Source organism: Neopelma chrysocephalum, unplaced genomic scaffold (assembly GCF_003984885.1).
Source record: "Neopelma chrysocephalum unplaced genomic scaffold, ASM398488v2 Primary Assembly neopelma1_44, whole genome shotgun sequence".
In the NCBI taxonomy this organism is placed as follows: domain Eukaryota; kingdom Metazoa; phylum Chordata; class Aves; order Passeriformes; family Pipridae; genus Neopelma; species Neopelma chrysocephalum.
In genome coordinates, this window is record NW_020897703.1 from 11,784,034 (window position 1) to 11,797,823 (window position 13,790).

The 13,790-nt window shown below is 37.4% G+C and overlaps 1 protein-coding gene across 2 annotated transcripts in view; it reads right to left on the reverse strand.

Moving 5' to 3' along the window:
• The window catches only part of AGPS (alkylglycerone phosphate synthase), a 55,041-nt gene that overhangs the window by 21,829 nt on the left and 19,422 nt on the right, over nucleotides 1-13,790 (reverse strand). For both annotated transcript variants that reach the window (XM_027678470.1, XM_027678469.1), the window contains exons 4-12: nucleotides 12,700-12,820; nucleotides 12,544-12,618; nucleotides 10,843-10,914; nucleotides 8,947-9,026; nucleotides 6,695-6,775; nucleotides 5,496-5,621; nucleotides 3,355-3,463; nucleotides 2,797-2,924; nucleotides 154-205 (exon numbers count right to left, since the gene is read on the reverse strand). In XM_027678470.1, the coding sequence (XP_027534271.1) occupies nucleotides 154-205; nucleotides 2,797-2,924; nucleotides 3,355-3,463; nucleotides 5,496-5,621; nucleotides 6,695-6,775; nucleotides 8,947-9,026; nucleotides 10,843-10,914; nucleotides 12,544-12,618; nucleotides 12,700-12,820 (844 nt within the window). The remainder of the gene's footprint in view (nucleotides 1-153; nucleotides 206-2,796; nucleotides 2,925-3,354; nucleotides 3,464-5,495; nucleotides 5,622-6,694; nucleotides 6,776-8,946; nucleotides 9,027-10,842; nucleotides 10,915-12,543; nucleotides 12,619-12,699; nucleotides 12,821-13,790) is intronic.

Below are 13,790 nucleotides of genomic sequence, written 5' to 3' on the forward strand. Positions count from 1 at the left end.
AACTACACATTATGGCACTATCCAGAGTTTGAACTTTGGATTCATTGCCTTCTTTATCTAGTTTTGATCAAAAGAATTATGACCCAAAACAGACTTAAGCTACTAAAAACCCCTTGGAAACAGACACTCTTCCAAGATGATCTACATACTTACCAAACTGAAACTGTGCGTTGTCGACAAGGCGAATTGATGCAGGAGCACATCTCTTGGAGGCAAAGTTAGGGGAATAAGAGGGAGAAAGAATAAAATGATTATTGGTTTTAAAATTCATTACAATAAAAATTTCACTTTAAAATAGCATATAAGAAAGCACACTTTGATACCAGAGACCTATGGCCATCATCATCATTGAAAAGGGGTGACTATAAGCTTGTTTTCGCTTGAATAGCAACACCTCTTAGGTATGGCTGGATGTAATGCATTGAGAATTTTCACTTTAACCTCAAGTCAATATAGCAACAGGAAAAAACTTTGACCTTCAAGTTCTGAGTGTTTTTCTAAATTGGCATACGAATTAAAGATACAATACTCGTTTAGTGTATTAAGCTTATGTTGCTGTGTAATCAGAGATACACATAAAATACAAATCCACCGGAAAAGTCTAATTGTTGAGGGTTAACCCTGGCATGCAGCTAAGTGCTACACAGCTGCTCACTTACCCCTCTCCTCAGTTGGATGGGGGAGAAAAATCAGAAGGGCAAAAGTGGGAAAATATGCAGGTTGAGATAAAGACAGCTGGGTAAGCAAAATGGGAAAAACCCCACAAAATTATAATGCAAAAAGCAATCAGTTACCACCAGCTGACCAATATTTAGCCAGTCTTCAAGCAATGGCAATCCCTGGGAAACTCCCCCCTCCAGTTCTACCTCTGATCATGATTTTTTATGGTATCTGCTTTTGGTCAATTTGGGTTGCTTGTCTCAACTGTTTTCCCTTCCAGCCTCCTGTCTGCTCCCAATATACTTGCTGGCGGGAAGAGTAAGAAACAGAGAAAGCCTTGATACTGTGTACACACTGTTCAGCAATAGCTAAAACACTGGAGTGGTTAACGCTCTACTGGTCACAAATACAAGAGCTAACACCACACAGGCTGCTATGAAGAAAGTTAAATCCATCTTGACTAGACCTAGTGCACTAATGCTCTGCCATCAGATTGCAATTAAAATCCATACCTGGGTCTAATCTAGATTCTGCACTGTGAAGAGATCAACAACAGTAAGAACAGCTGCCTTCAATCAGGTAAGCTTCATGCATATGCCTATATTGTATAATCTCTGATGGTTGTGTCCAGTCATACTGAAATGTATGACGAGAGGAATGTGACAAAGTCTCGATTTTAAGCTAGCTATCATTTAATCACATGGATATGGAAGTACTTATCTTTCACTTAATTTCACAAGTTCGCCCTTCATAATATCGTTAATATATCTTTGGTCACACAACAAGAAGAAGGAACATGAAGAACTAAGATACCTCACCAGGCAGGTTGACAGAAGGCTATATGAGCGGTTTTAAATGAGACCAACCCACCCACAACCTGCAGGTTGATTATTCTTACATTAAAGTGGACTGCTACATAAAAGAGACAGCTTTTCAGATAGCAATCATTGTAATATTTACTGAGATTGATGCAAGGGGCAACAGAAGAGAAGAATAAGTAGTTCAGGCTCAAATAAGCAGTGAAACAGCAGCAGCAGCAACAGAAGCTTAGAAATGGAGCAACATTAAGTGGCAAATCGTGCCTTTTTTTCCCCCTCTTCTAACTAAGACAGGGAAAAGACACTAGTTCCCTAATTGACTTTAAATGTTTATCAGCCATATGATTAAGCATTCCCGAAAAGTCTGCTTAGGTACCTTTAACAGGAAGGACAAGCACTAGCAGTAGAAGCACGACAGAAAAACTGGCAAGTGCTGCTGACTAGCATATACATGTCATTCACATACCAGTTTGAACATCTGGCTTGGAACATTAAGCCATTAATTTAGACCAATCACTGGAAAAAATGTAAAGCTGTGTTTAGTTTGGCATTAATTAAAACATTTCTGAAATTACTTCCCCAATTCGGGGTACATTCTACCATATATACAACTTGATATGTTTTGCACAGAGCAAAGAAAAGTTAGTCAGTGGAGAAAGAGGCTAGCCAGTGTAAGATCTGTTTGGAAGCACAGCCTGGAGAAAAAGTGTTACAGAATTTGGGTACCGTGTATGAGTTTTGCTACCTGAAACCACCTGACTACACTATTCTCTATCTAAATACTACAGTGTAAGCAGAACTGCACCTTGAAATATCCCCCTCACCTGAACATGTCACTGTGCTCCAGGAAGTGATTTCTAAACACAAGCCATATCCTTTCATTGCATTCCTTTTGTTCCATTGCCACTTCAGAGCCATAAATTTCACTGCCTTTTACCTGTATGCTGCAACTTAATCCCTTTAAATATTGGTCCCTTTTACACAGTCTTAATTAACCTGAGGGTAAGGTTCTCAGTTGAAGGAGATGCAAAGCCAAATTTTTTGTGCTGCAATATGCAAATGACTCCCACTGAAACAAGCCATTACAAGGCCTGTCCACATTTTGGCTCAGAATACCAAGCAAACTCATAAAATGCTCAATCCTCAACTGCATAATTTCCAAAAGCCTCATGTACCATACACTCTGTTTTCATATATGCTTACAAGATTCCTATATCAGATTCTTGGTTATCAAATGCCAGAAATACTAAAGCGTCAACACACCCCTACTGCTAGAATCCATGTCCTTGAGGGAAGTCAACATTCAGCTTTTCTTTACCTGCTTTGCCACTTCCCTTAAGCAGGCCACCCCTCGTTCAAAGTTGGGGAAGACCACAGAGCCATACTTCTGGTATTCAGGGACTGGACGAATCTTTATCGTAACTTCAGTAACCACTCCAAGAGTTCCTTCAGGAGAAAAGAAAAACTGAGCAAAATTTTGCAGGATGAACTTCTTGCAAGTTACCCAACTTAACAACTGCTTATCAGGATGCTATAAGTTAACATAAATCTGAAATCCCAAAAATTCAGTTTGCAGTAGTAGGGGATTTATTCCTGACTATCTACATGGTGAATTCTTACAAAAAATCCTCTAAATCATGATGTTTGTTACTAGACTTGTAGGCTAACTCCACAGGTCTGTTTAAAGCACTGTTAAAAGCTGCTAAACTTCACAGTCCTAATTAAGGTCTCAATGTATTATCCTAACACAAGAAATTCTGTCTGCACAATGCCACCCATCAACACACTGGAAGCCACAGCATTAAAGATGCTCAAACAATCAAGCCACTACAGAAGCTGAATTAAGATGCAGTAAGTGAAGATACTGTGTTTATACCTTCAGATCCCATAATGAAGTGATGGATATCAGGTCCCGTTGACATGCGAGGTACTTGACAGTTTTTTTCTACTATTCCTCTAGGAGTTACCATTTTTATATGAATCACCTGTTCAAACAATATGCAATGATTAGAAATACTAGCATTAAGCACAAAACATATTAAGCTTGATACAGTTCAGCTTTGCAGATTTTAGGCATTCTATAGGCAACCCCAAGAACTTTTGGGTAACCCAAGGATTTTTACCAACAATTATTTATAACACAGCATGGTTCCCCACACAACAGATCATTTCCAGTTCTTTGGCAAATCATATCAGCTGTTGGCTACATGCAGGCAACACCAGTTAAAACTGTTTTGCTTCTCTGTATAGACAGAACTTCAAAAATACCAGGATTTTAATGCAGAATATATATAGTACTTCAGAGAAAAAAAGTGAGGGTTTAAACTTTGCTTAAGTTTTGCTTTAGAACTGCTGCTTGTTCAGGCTAATATAATTCAGCCATTGATTGCTACAGAAATATTTCCATTAGGAGGAAAGACAGAAGTAAGCTTTGTGAAACAGATTATCAATATAAAATCTGTCATAAGACTGACACATATGTAGGGTGAGAAGGTTGTTTTTTAAAAAATATTTTTCAATATTTTTGCTTCCAGCTTTTTTCAGGCACATGTAATAGAGCCCAGATGTGGGGGCTTTTTAATCCTCTATTCAATTATTTTATACCAAGTGAGGGTGGGGTTTCAGCTTTGTTTTTTAGCGATGCCTTTAAATGAAGCAAAATTACTGAATTTCAACTAATGGCTTTAAAACTTTCAAGCACAGGTAGCTAAGTAATTTTCATTATATGCAATTTATGAACCATTGATTCTGCAGTAAGTAGATTTTAGGCAGCTTATATAACACACTGTTTCAAGATATAAAAGTTTCCTTGGAAGGTAAACACTTTCCTGAAACATTCTCACTGTGCCATTTTGAAACTCATGAACTGTTCTGAATCAATTTTCAATCCTCTTTCCTCCTAATGAAAATTTCAGAAGCTGTTTTAGCCTGAAGTTATGCTTCCATAATAGAAAAGCCCTTTGCTTCACAACTCCCAGTACAAGCCAAACTACACCATTCAGTAACACTTCAGGCAACAGGGGAACAATGACACCCTGTAAGTGCTACTAGTTTTAGTTCAGCCAGGTCTACTGAATAAAAACTGTGTAATTCCTGCCAAGCTCAGTCACTGACTGTGAAGTGTCACATCTGTGCACAGAACAAACAGGTCTGAACTATGAGCTGATGAAAAGGCCTGAGGTGACAGGGATACATTACCTAGAGTGTACTGCAGGAAAGGAGGAAAAAATTCACATGTGGAAGGGTTATTGTACAAACTACCAGAGAAAGCTGGAAGTTTTTGAAGAAAAAATGCAGGCAAAGTCTGAACAGTGATGATTTAGCTTCAATATCTTCAATATATTTATTATAACAGAAAAGGTGGACTTTAAAATCAAAAAGTGTGCTTAAAACCAAAAAAATTACCTAATATAAAGATGAACCATTTTGATGCTTAAAACAAATTCAAGAGTAGAATACAGCCATTCCCAGTGTATTGCTTCCTTCCTCTGGGTTCCTACAGACCGTGTGGTGGCATTAGATTTCACCACTGTGCATCCACATGGTCAATTAGATCAGCCTACTGATTTGAGAAAAACTACTAGCCTAGGGGGATCCAGAAAGGTGGAAAGAGCTAGCTTGCTGTCAGAGTTAGATAGTCCAACTAGACATCTTCAGGTACACACAACAGGTAGGAGAACACACGGGAATTCTGGAATCACCCCAAAAGCTTGACAGGATTGTTACACTGGATTAACAGAGAGCACAAACTGGTAGAAGACAGCACCAGAGTCAGGACGGGGTAACGATTCCTTAGGCTAGCCTGTGAGTACCCAAATGAAAATTACTTTTAGATCAGTGACAAGAATTATTACCATTAATACCAAAAGCAAGCAAAAAAGCATTTGTGTCAAGATTTGATGCCAAAACTGTATCACACAAAGAACCACAATTTACTCTTCCTTTCTTTTATTGTGAGTCATTATAAAAGTTAAATCTCTGAACAGAATAACTAGAAAAAGTATTAAAACTATTTACCAGATCTTCAATGTTTCCATAGATGTTTTTTTTCATGCCTGATGCTCGTGTTGCTACCCATCCTCCTAGTGAGCTGAACTCCATGGAGTCTGGTTCATGGCCTGTACAGAAGCCACTTTCAGCAAGCTAAAGAAAGGAAAAAACACATCCTACAGAGTCTGCATTGGCTTAGTACTCCAAAGTCAATACTCTGTATTTGTTTGGTTTGTTTTCCATTTTTTTTTAAAGTAAGTATTCTAATCACACACCAATTTATTCAAGCACAAGTTTTATCTTTGATATGTACATAAAATGCAAACAGATTTTAATTCTGCTGTGCACGCGCTGTGCCACATATCACCCTATAATACTCCTGCCCCATATTTTAAAGGACCTGTATTGTTCAAAAGAAGGTGCGAATTCAAATACATATGGAAAAAGTTATGACTAAGTAAGTGCCAACTTTGCACAAATGCTGCCAATAAATAAGACACTTAATCTCTTGTTCTTTCTGTCCTAATTTCTATGCAGCGGGTCTGCAGAAAATGCAAGTAAATTGCCTGAACTTAATTCTCTCAAGGAGAGATGTGTTTTAATACACAGCCATCTGGTTGGGCTTCCTGTATGCAACGTTGTCAACTATTTGTGATGCAGATCACACATTCCTGTACATTAAGTAATCACTCGTTTCTCATTTTTCTGTATTAACTTGGCTTTGCCATCTGCACAGCACCTGAGGTTGACTGGATGCCCCCAGAATTACAACACTAAAGCTGTCGGACAGCAAGAAGTAAAGACCAAGTAGACTCACATTAAGTGATAATTGCATTAATCCATTTGAGATAATCAATCTGCACTGACCAACTGATAACAATCATGTTGGACAGCTGTATTTAAGTATACCACATAATGTGGATCATGAACTATGTTCTATTGTACAAAGTGGTTCTAACTTAAAGACTGAAAGTCACTTCTGTGTACCGTCTATGGTGATTCATCTAGCTCATGGTTCTCTCTCATATTAGAGGAACTTGTGGCTTTATATGTTTACTGGACATATACTAGGGAAGGTTGGTTCATAACCAGTGCATGTAATTCTTACCACACCAGCTGCATGAAACACACAGGGATTAAGCTAGAATTCAAGGTTTTGGAAAAGATATGAGGAACACCTAAGAAAAATACGAAAAAATACTAGCCAGTTAACCAGTTGAAAATACCTGTTTCTCCAGATCTTGTCCAACAATGCCAGCTTCTACACAAGCAGTTAAGTTTTTCTCATCTATCCAGAGAATCCGATTCTGTTGAAAAGCCAATCAAAAGTAAGAACCAGTGTTCAAGATTTTTGTTTCTTTCCCTCCCTAATGTTAGGATCAACATGCTTGGTCATACAACTTACTACTAATACCACTCCAGTCATTACAGCAGTGGAAGCTGAGCCTCCTTACTCCCTCAAACAGATACACAACAGGTTTCAATTTAAAAAGTCACCAGTATAAGAGAGTAAGAGACTTATTAATCAATTTATACTAGGAACGTTTACAGAAACAAAGCAAAAAAGCCAGAAATAATTAAGTCAAAACTCTGAACAGGAGTTAAGCAATACAGCAATTTCCACAACTAACATGATTGAAGGTACCTGAATCTGACTGTCTGGACATTAGAATACACCAATAAATAGAGATTAAATAGAGTGCATTAAGTTATTCCAGTTCAGCTCTTGGATTTTGACACAGTACACCAGAATGCCACAGTAGGTACATACTTTAGAAGTTTAAGATACTTGGAAGGATTACATCATGTTACCTGACAAGACACTCACTGTCCCATCAGCATATTCTACTAAACAGGAAAAGTAGCAAACACTGCAAGTTACATGGTGCACTAAGCACAATTCTCCATGAGGACAATTCACATGAAGGAGAAACTTAATAAATATGGTTAAGGAACTTAACAAACATACTAAGGACACTACAGAAGTTTCTGCTTCCCCTCTTATTCTTTAGTACGCTTCTGGTGTACTTTGATAATTCTCTGTATTAATATTATATGGAAGCAGAACAACTGTAACTTCCCTCTGCCTTGATTTTTCAAATTAAAGAAATGTGGACATCTTGTAGTCTAACTTAAACTGGGCTTTAAAAAATTGTCTCCCCTTCATGAAGTATGGGCTAATTATTCAAAGGAAACTACTTCAGCTCATTCTAGACACCTTCAGTTTCAACATAAAATGTATAAATTATCTCAGATGCTTACACAAATCAGTTTTTATCTAATATAGACCCTACATATATATATATTAATATATATACACATATTAAAAAAGTAAAGTTCATGCAACCGTCTTAACTGCTCTGACATACACAGGTGTTAACTCTGACAATGCTTCTTTTCACCTTAATTTCCTTATTTTCCCTCTTCATTAATGTTTACAAGAATTGGCTGGCAGTCATTCAAGACGGTTGAAAAGTGGTCTATTTTCTAACTCAGTGCATACTTACATATCTAGCTGACAAAAAAACATGATACTAAGAATTGACAACATTTCCTTCCCACTCCGCAACAGAAGTCAAAGCTTTGGGCTATAAATCAATGAGTTCAAATGAAGGCCTGAGTCACTACTGTACTCTTTGGATTTCACTCCACACAGAAACCCAAAGAGCTTCCTTCAATATGCAACTAACACCTCTGCAGAAAATACCACTTTGTAGCTAGAAACAGAGAGAAACAAGTTTAACTGAAGGACCGCTGACTAAGTGGAGAAAATGGAGCCAAAACCCAGGTCTTACCTTCAAGGCTAAAAGAATTAAGCTCAGCAGGTATTTGGAGGCAGTAGAGCCTTACATCAAAGATAAAGAGCTCTTTCTGAAGCACCTCATTACCATGTAGCCATAAAGCTATCAGTTTAAAAGCATAAAGCTTCTTCATAATGGAAAGATGAAAACTAGCAATAAATTTTACAGAATTTCATTTCTAGACTGCCATAAAGCTATGAACTTCACGTTCTCAAGATGTTATCTCCACAAAAAAAACAGAGTTTTTTCTTGAAAGTTTATCGTTCAAGTTGATTTATAGATATTAGGTCACCTTACTAATCTCTGTTTTAAGTAATTTAAAGTCTGCAAAAACTAGTGAAATTTGCAATAGCAACTTCCTCTTAGCCTTTCATCTAACATCAGATGCAAGTTCCAATACAGAAGATGAGTGGCTTCCTCTGATTTTCACTTAAAGTTGCCATAAGAAGGCTTAGCAGTGACTTTTTTCTTATTAAATACATACAAGTCATATGAAGCAGTATAGGGCTAAGAACGGAAAAATATCACTTAAGCTGAAGGAGTATCAATTTAATCACGCATGGTACAGATTAATATTTCCATCCCTACTTTATTTTGGCAAAGAAAGAAATGTGATCACCAATGTAACTGTAGGATAATTTAAAAAAAATTAAAACAAAACATTAAGAGGGGCATACCATTTGTGATGTATCCAGCGAGATAATTGTTCTTTTTTCTTCTTCAGGACATTCAAGGGCACTGGAGACACTTGTCCCTCCTGCAAATATGGCAATGATATTGTGATCATAAAATTCTCAGGTAGCTTTTCTTCCAATACAATCCCTCTCTCCCTCCTTTCTGATATGGAACTTAATAAAGTAAGATCATTGAATGAACTGTTTGAGGCTAGTGATTAGCCTTTTAGGGCCGTCCCTTCTCCCAAACTAGGTTTCACAAAATCAAGGCAGCAGTGGAGCTGGATAATGCTTTAACAGCACTACGTAAAAAACCATAACATTCTGTGACCATCTCAGCTGCTTCTGTTAAGGTCAGCACAGCGTTTTAAAACAAGGAGGGATAAGAATTTACAAAGCCTTGAAGAAACAGGGAGCTATGGTTTCTATATAGTGTTTAGATACCACAACGGAAGCCACTACACTTCAATCTACAAAGCTGTCTTAAGAAGTCTACCTAACACAGGAATGTAATACTTATCTGAAAGTAAAAAATAAACCAAAAGGGTTTAAGTATAAAAAAAATGGATGAAGTCAAACGTCAGACTTCTCCAGTTTTCTAATGTATCTTTACAGGATGCCAAGAAGCCTTTCATTTCTCTAAGACTGCAAAAGCCATTGGAAAAGAGAGAACAGAATGCTAAGGAGACCTACAGCAGGCTACAAGAAGAACAGTCAATGGCAAGTACAGAGACAGTGCCAGCTAATAAAACACTCTTCAAGAGCAGTAAAGCCCATCACCTTTGTTTCCAGTGACATTTTCCTTAAATACCAACCCCTATTGTAATAACTTCACAAGCTGTTTACTATAAACAAATCTGGAAAACAACCTGAACACCTTTCTGTATCCTGGTCAGTGAACAAGAAATAGTCAATATTGCTGCTTTCAGCTATACCAGTTTACCAGTACCAAGGGTGCCTTTTAACAGTCTTGCATCTCTCCAGCTGCATCTGGCAAGGGTAAGCCTGTTTCATGGAGGAACCAGCTCCACAAATCTGGTATTGCCATCAAATGACCTGCTCATCCTCTCAAACAGTAAATATCCTTCCTACAAAGGCTATACTCCTACAGCATAAGCAAGTACCAAGTAAAACACACAGATTTATACCACAGATTGAAGAGTTTTTGACAAAAACCTTCCCACAGACTGAGCTCACGAAAGCCAACATCCCATGTTCCCTGAGCTCTATGTCAAAATGAGGTAGCTCACAACTCTACTTCAGCAGGCTTAGAGGAAAAAGCATCCACAATTAAAAACCTGAAGTCCTTCAGAAATTCTTTAGGCTGAGACAGACACAGATTATACAGGCCTTTACCTGTACTCTGTCTGTGGAACACTTCCTGAAAACCTCTTGCCATAGGAGTCTCTACCTTTCAAACTGAAAAATGTCTAAAGGGAAATTAGAATTATTTTGCAGTACAGTGTTTGACCACAATCCTCCCTGAAACTATGAGTTTCAACAGTACAACAAAAAAACCCTAATTTATACATGTTGTGGGAACAGAGCACAAGTAATGCATCCAAAACCATGGTAAATCTAATACAAATATTTGAATCTCCTGACTTCTAGGAAATGAAGATTTCCAAGGCACAGAGGGAGATTTCAGCTTCATATAGTCATTCCTCTTGTATATTCAATATTCAAGGCATTGACACACTTTTGATGACTTCCACTAAACATAGCTGCTTTTAATACCTCAAGATAATAAAAAAATTAAGACCACATTTAAAATATTACTAAAAAAATCTAACTATTGAATTATTGTTATACTGTATGACTAAGAACACATATTTAAATTGAAGTAGAATACATTTTCACTAGTGACCTTAAACAGATATGAGATTTCATAACACTTACCACCAAATGGTATTATGCAGAGATTGTGTTTGCAGGCTAATTCCACAATTTTAACTACGTCTTCATGGCAAACTAAAAAAGTCCAAAGAGTTAACAAAAACAGGAGTTGTGGTTAGTACTATTATTTGCTTATTACAAAATACCACGGTCTGAATAAGCGGCAATTCCTTTTCTGACACCAGGAAGGAAGGCATTTCAAAGTTAGGCACTAGATAAGAGCTGAGTTCAGAACTACAGGAGTTACAGAGTAAAGTGCAGACCTCAAACAATTCTACATTTGAAAAACTAACCACAGTCTTAGTGTCTTGCTCTACTCATGGATTGAGACCTCCTACAAATTCTCAGGGCCTGATGGGCTACCAAACAGTTAACAATTCATCAAATCAAGATTAGAGGTTTTATTGAAAATAGGCTGTCCAATTTATTTTAAGTGAGAAATAAGTCTCTTCTAAAAGCTGAACACCACATCTTTTTCTTCCTGGCTGACATTCAGTTTCAGAAGTGGAGCTGCTGGTGAAATTTAGTTCTTCAAAATGCATTCTGTACCTGGACAAAGAGGGAAGCAGAAATGCTTGCGCACAGACAAAGAAAAGGATCAAAAAAGAGATCAAATACAGTTTGTACATGAGTTTGTAGAAATAGCAGAGAATGAGCAGGACTAAATAAATGGTTTTCAAACTCTAGCTACTTTGCTCTTGCCATACAGAGCAGTTTTAAATAAAGTGGTTAATCATTTTGTTTCAGCTGCTTTTGGAGTTACACAAAACACAAGCTGTGGCAAGTACTGTTCATAGTCACCAGTGCTGTCATGCAAGTACCTGTTCTCAAGCAATGAATTGCATCTTACAGTGCTTCTTTGTACGCTTCCCGTATGTGATTTTTTCCTCTAAATAAAGGAGGTGAAACTGAGCTAGGATTAAGTTCTTAATAAGAATTTTTTGGGTAATGCAGTGCAGCTATCAAAGTTATAAAAGATAAGGAAAGAACTGGATTCATACAGCTGAACAGAAACTGACAGGTATTTAGATCAAATGACCTTTTGGTTCTCTACTAAAGAATGGCACATGAAGTAGTTCCTAGTGACCAGAGGCACATGATTGAAGTAAAAAAAGTATTTGTCTCTTTCTACTAGACAGAAACAAGCACATTTTCTGCTACAGATTATCTGCAACAGCATTATTTATTACTCTAATTAAAGTGAGTCTAGCCTATACTCAGATTGCACTGCTCTGTCTTCAAGTCAATGATCCTCTGTAAAGTGCTCTGATAGGAGTTTTTACTGAAGTACAGCATGTCATAAAACAAAGTTCTTTAACACAAACATTTCACTACCCTTCTACCATCATGTATGCCTTTAAAAATCAAAATTTGGATTGCCATTTAGACAATTACTCTTGGTGAACATACAAGTTCACATTACACTGTGGTTACTTAAGTCATGAATTCATCTGTTAACAGAAGCCTCAGCTATATTTACTAGTAAATTTGACTTCCCCACAAAATGATGGGATTTCACAGACAACCTGCAGTCCAGATGTTAAATAATCATGATTACCATTCATGAGAAAACTCCTTCAGTTTCTGTAAAGATGAGTAAAGTCAGTGAACCAAGAGACAGCTTCCCCATGATTACAAAGCACCAGACTTTAGTAAACAATGGCCTCCCAGATCAGAAGGGAGAATAAGACAATTAAAGCTTACCAGGCCATACAACTATATCAGGAATTCGCTTAAACATTCCTTCCCTGAGTACAAATATCTCATGTAGGCAGTGACCTGAAACACAAACAATAAGTTAACAAGTCCAAAGAAGGAAGAATCAAAAGCAGCACAGTTACCTAAATGAAGTTCTCTTACCATGAGCTCTGAATACCCTATCTTCTGCATCCTGGGAATATGAGATTTTAGTGGCTATAAGATCCTGAAGAAATTCTTCATTTACAATGGGTGGAGGTACATCGTTAACATTTAAGGATGCCTACAATACAAGAAAATAAGTTCATTAAAGATAGGTTCACTCTTACAGCATTTCTATACAACAGAAATAATAAAAACAGGCTAACACTGATACCCTAACACAACTATTCCAAATCAGAAAGAAATCATTTCTCCTCCAGATCTTCAACCACCAATCCAACTTATCCTACCCAGTACTCAGCTGACTATATGCACAAAAGAAGTTTTATTTCAGTAGCACACTCTTACCTTTCTTCCTCCTGACAAATTCGGAGAAACACACTAGCTTATGAGTGCATACTGAACAAAATACCTTTTTTAAGACTTCCCAAAACACTAACATACATACTAAAGCCACCACAACTCTGCAAATTCTTTTACTTAAGTGTTCAGTTTTCACTAACCCACTTTCCCATCTCCTGTCATGTACTGGAAGTTAAATCCGAATTGGACCAAAGCCTAATCAGAAATCCAGTGCAAGGCCCAACTAAGTTTGATATCAGACACAACTGATACCACATAACTGGCATGCTTTAAATAGACTTCACCCATAAAAGTTCATAAAATCCATGCTGAGTCACAAACATGCAGGTGTTTCCAGAAAGCCTCCAGGTAGAAGTCCTGATCAACACCATGGAAAAAAGTTTTTCTTTCAAAGAAGCTACACGGGACATTTTGACTTACCAACAGGCCTTGAATAAAGGTTCTGTAAGTCCAGGGGGAGAACCCCTGCTTAAGGTTTTCTAATGACCCAATCTCCCAGGTCCTTCCAAAAGATGTCTTGTCTAGCACTCTTATGGCTTCTCAAAGTGCAGACCTAGCCACTTAACTCTTTTCTGAAGTCCACTTCAGATTATTGGGGACATAAAAATGTAGCTCATGTGTCAACTTTTTAAACACACATAAAGAATTTACAGGATCTGGTTAAAAAAAAAAAAAAGTCTTTTCAGAAATTAACTGTAACACTTTTATGTGCTTTGAAGGTTCCAAAA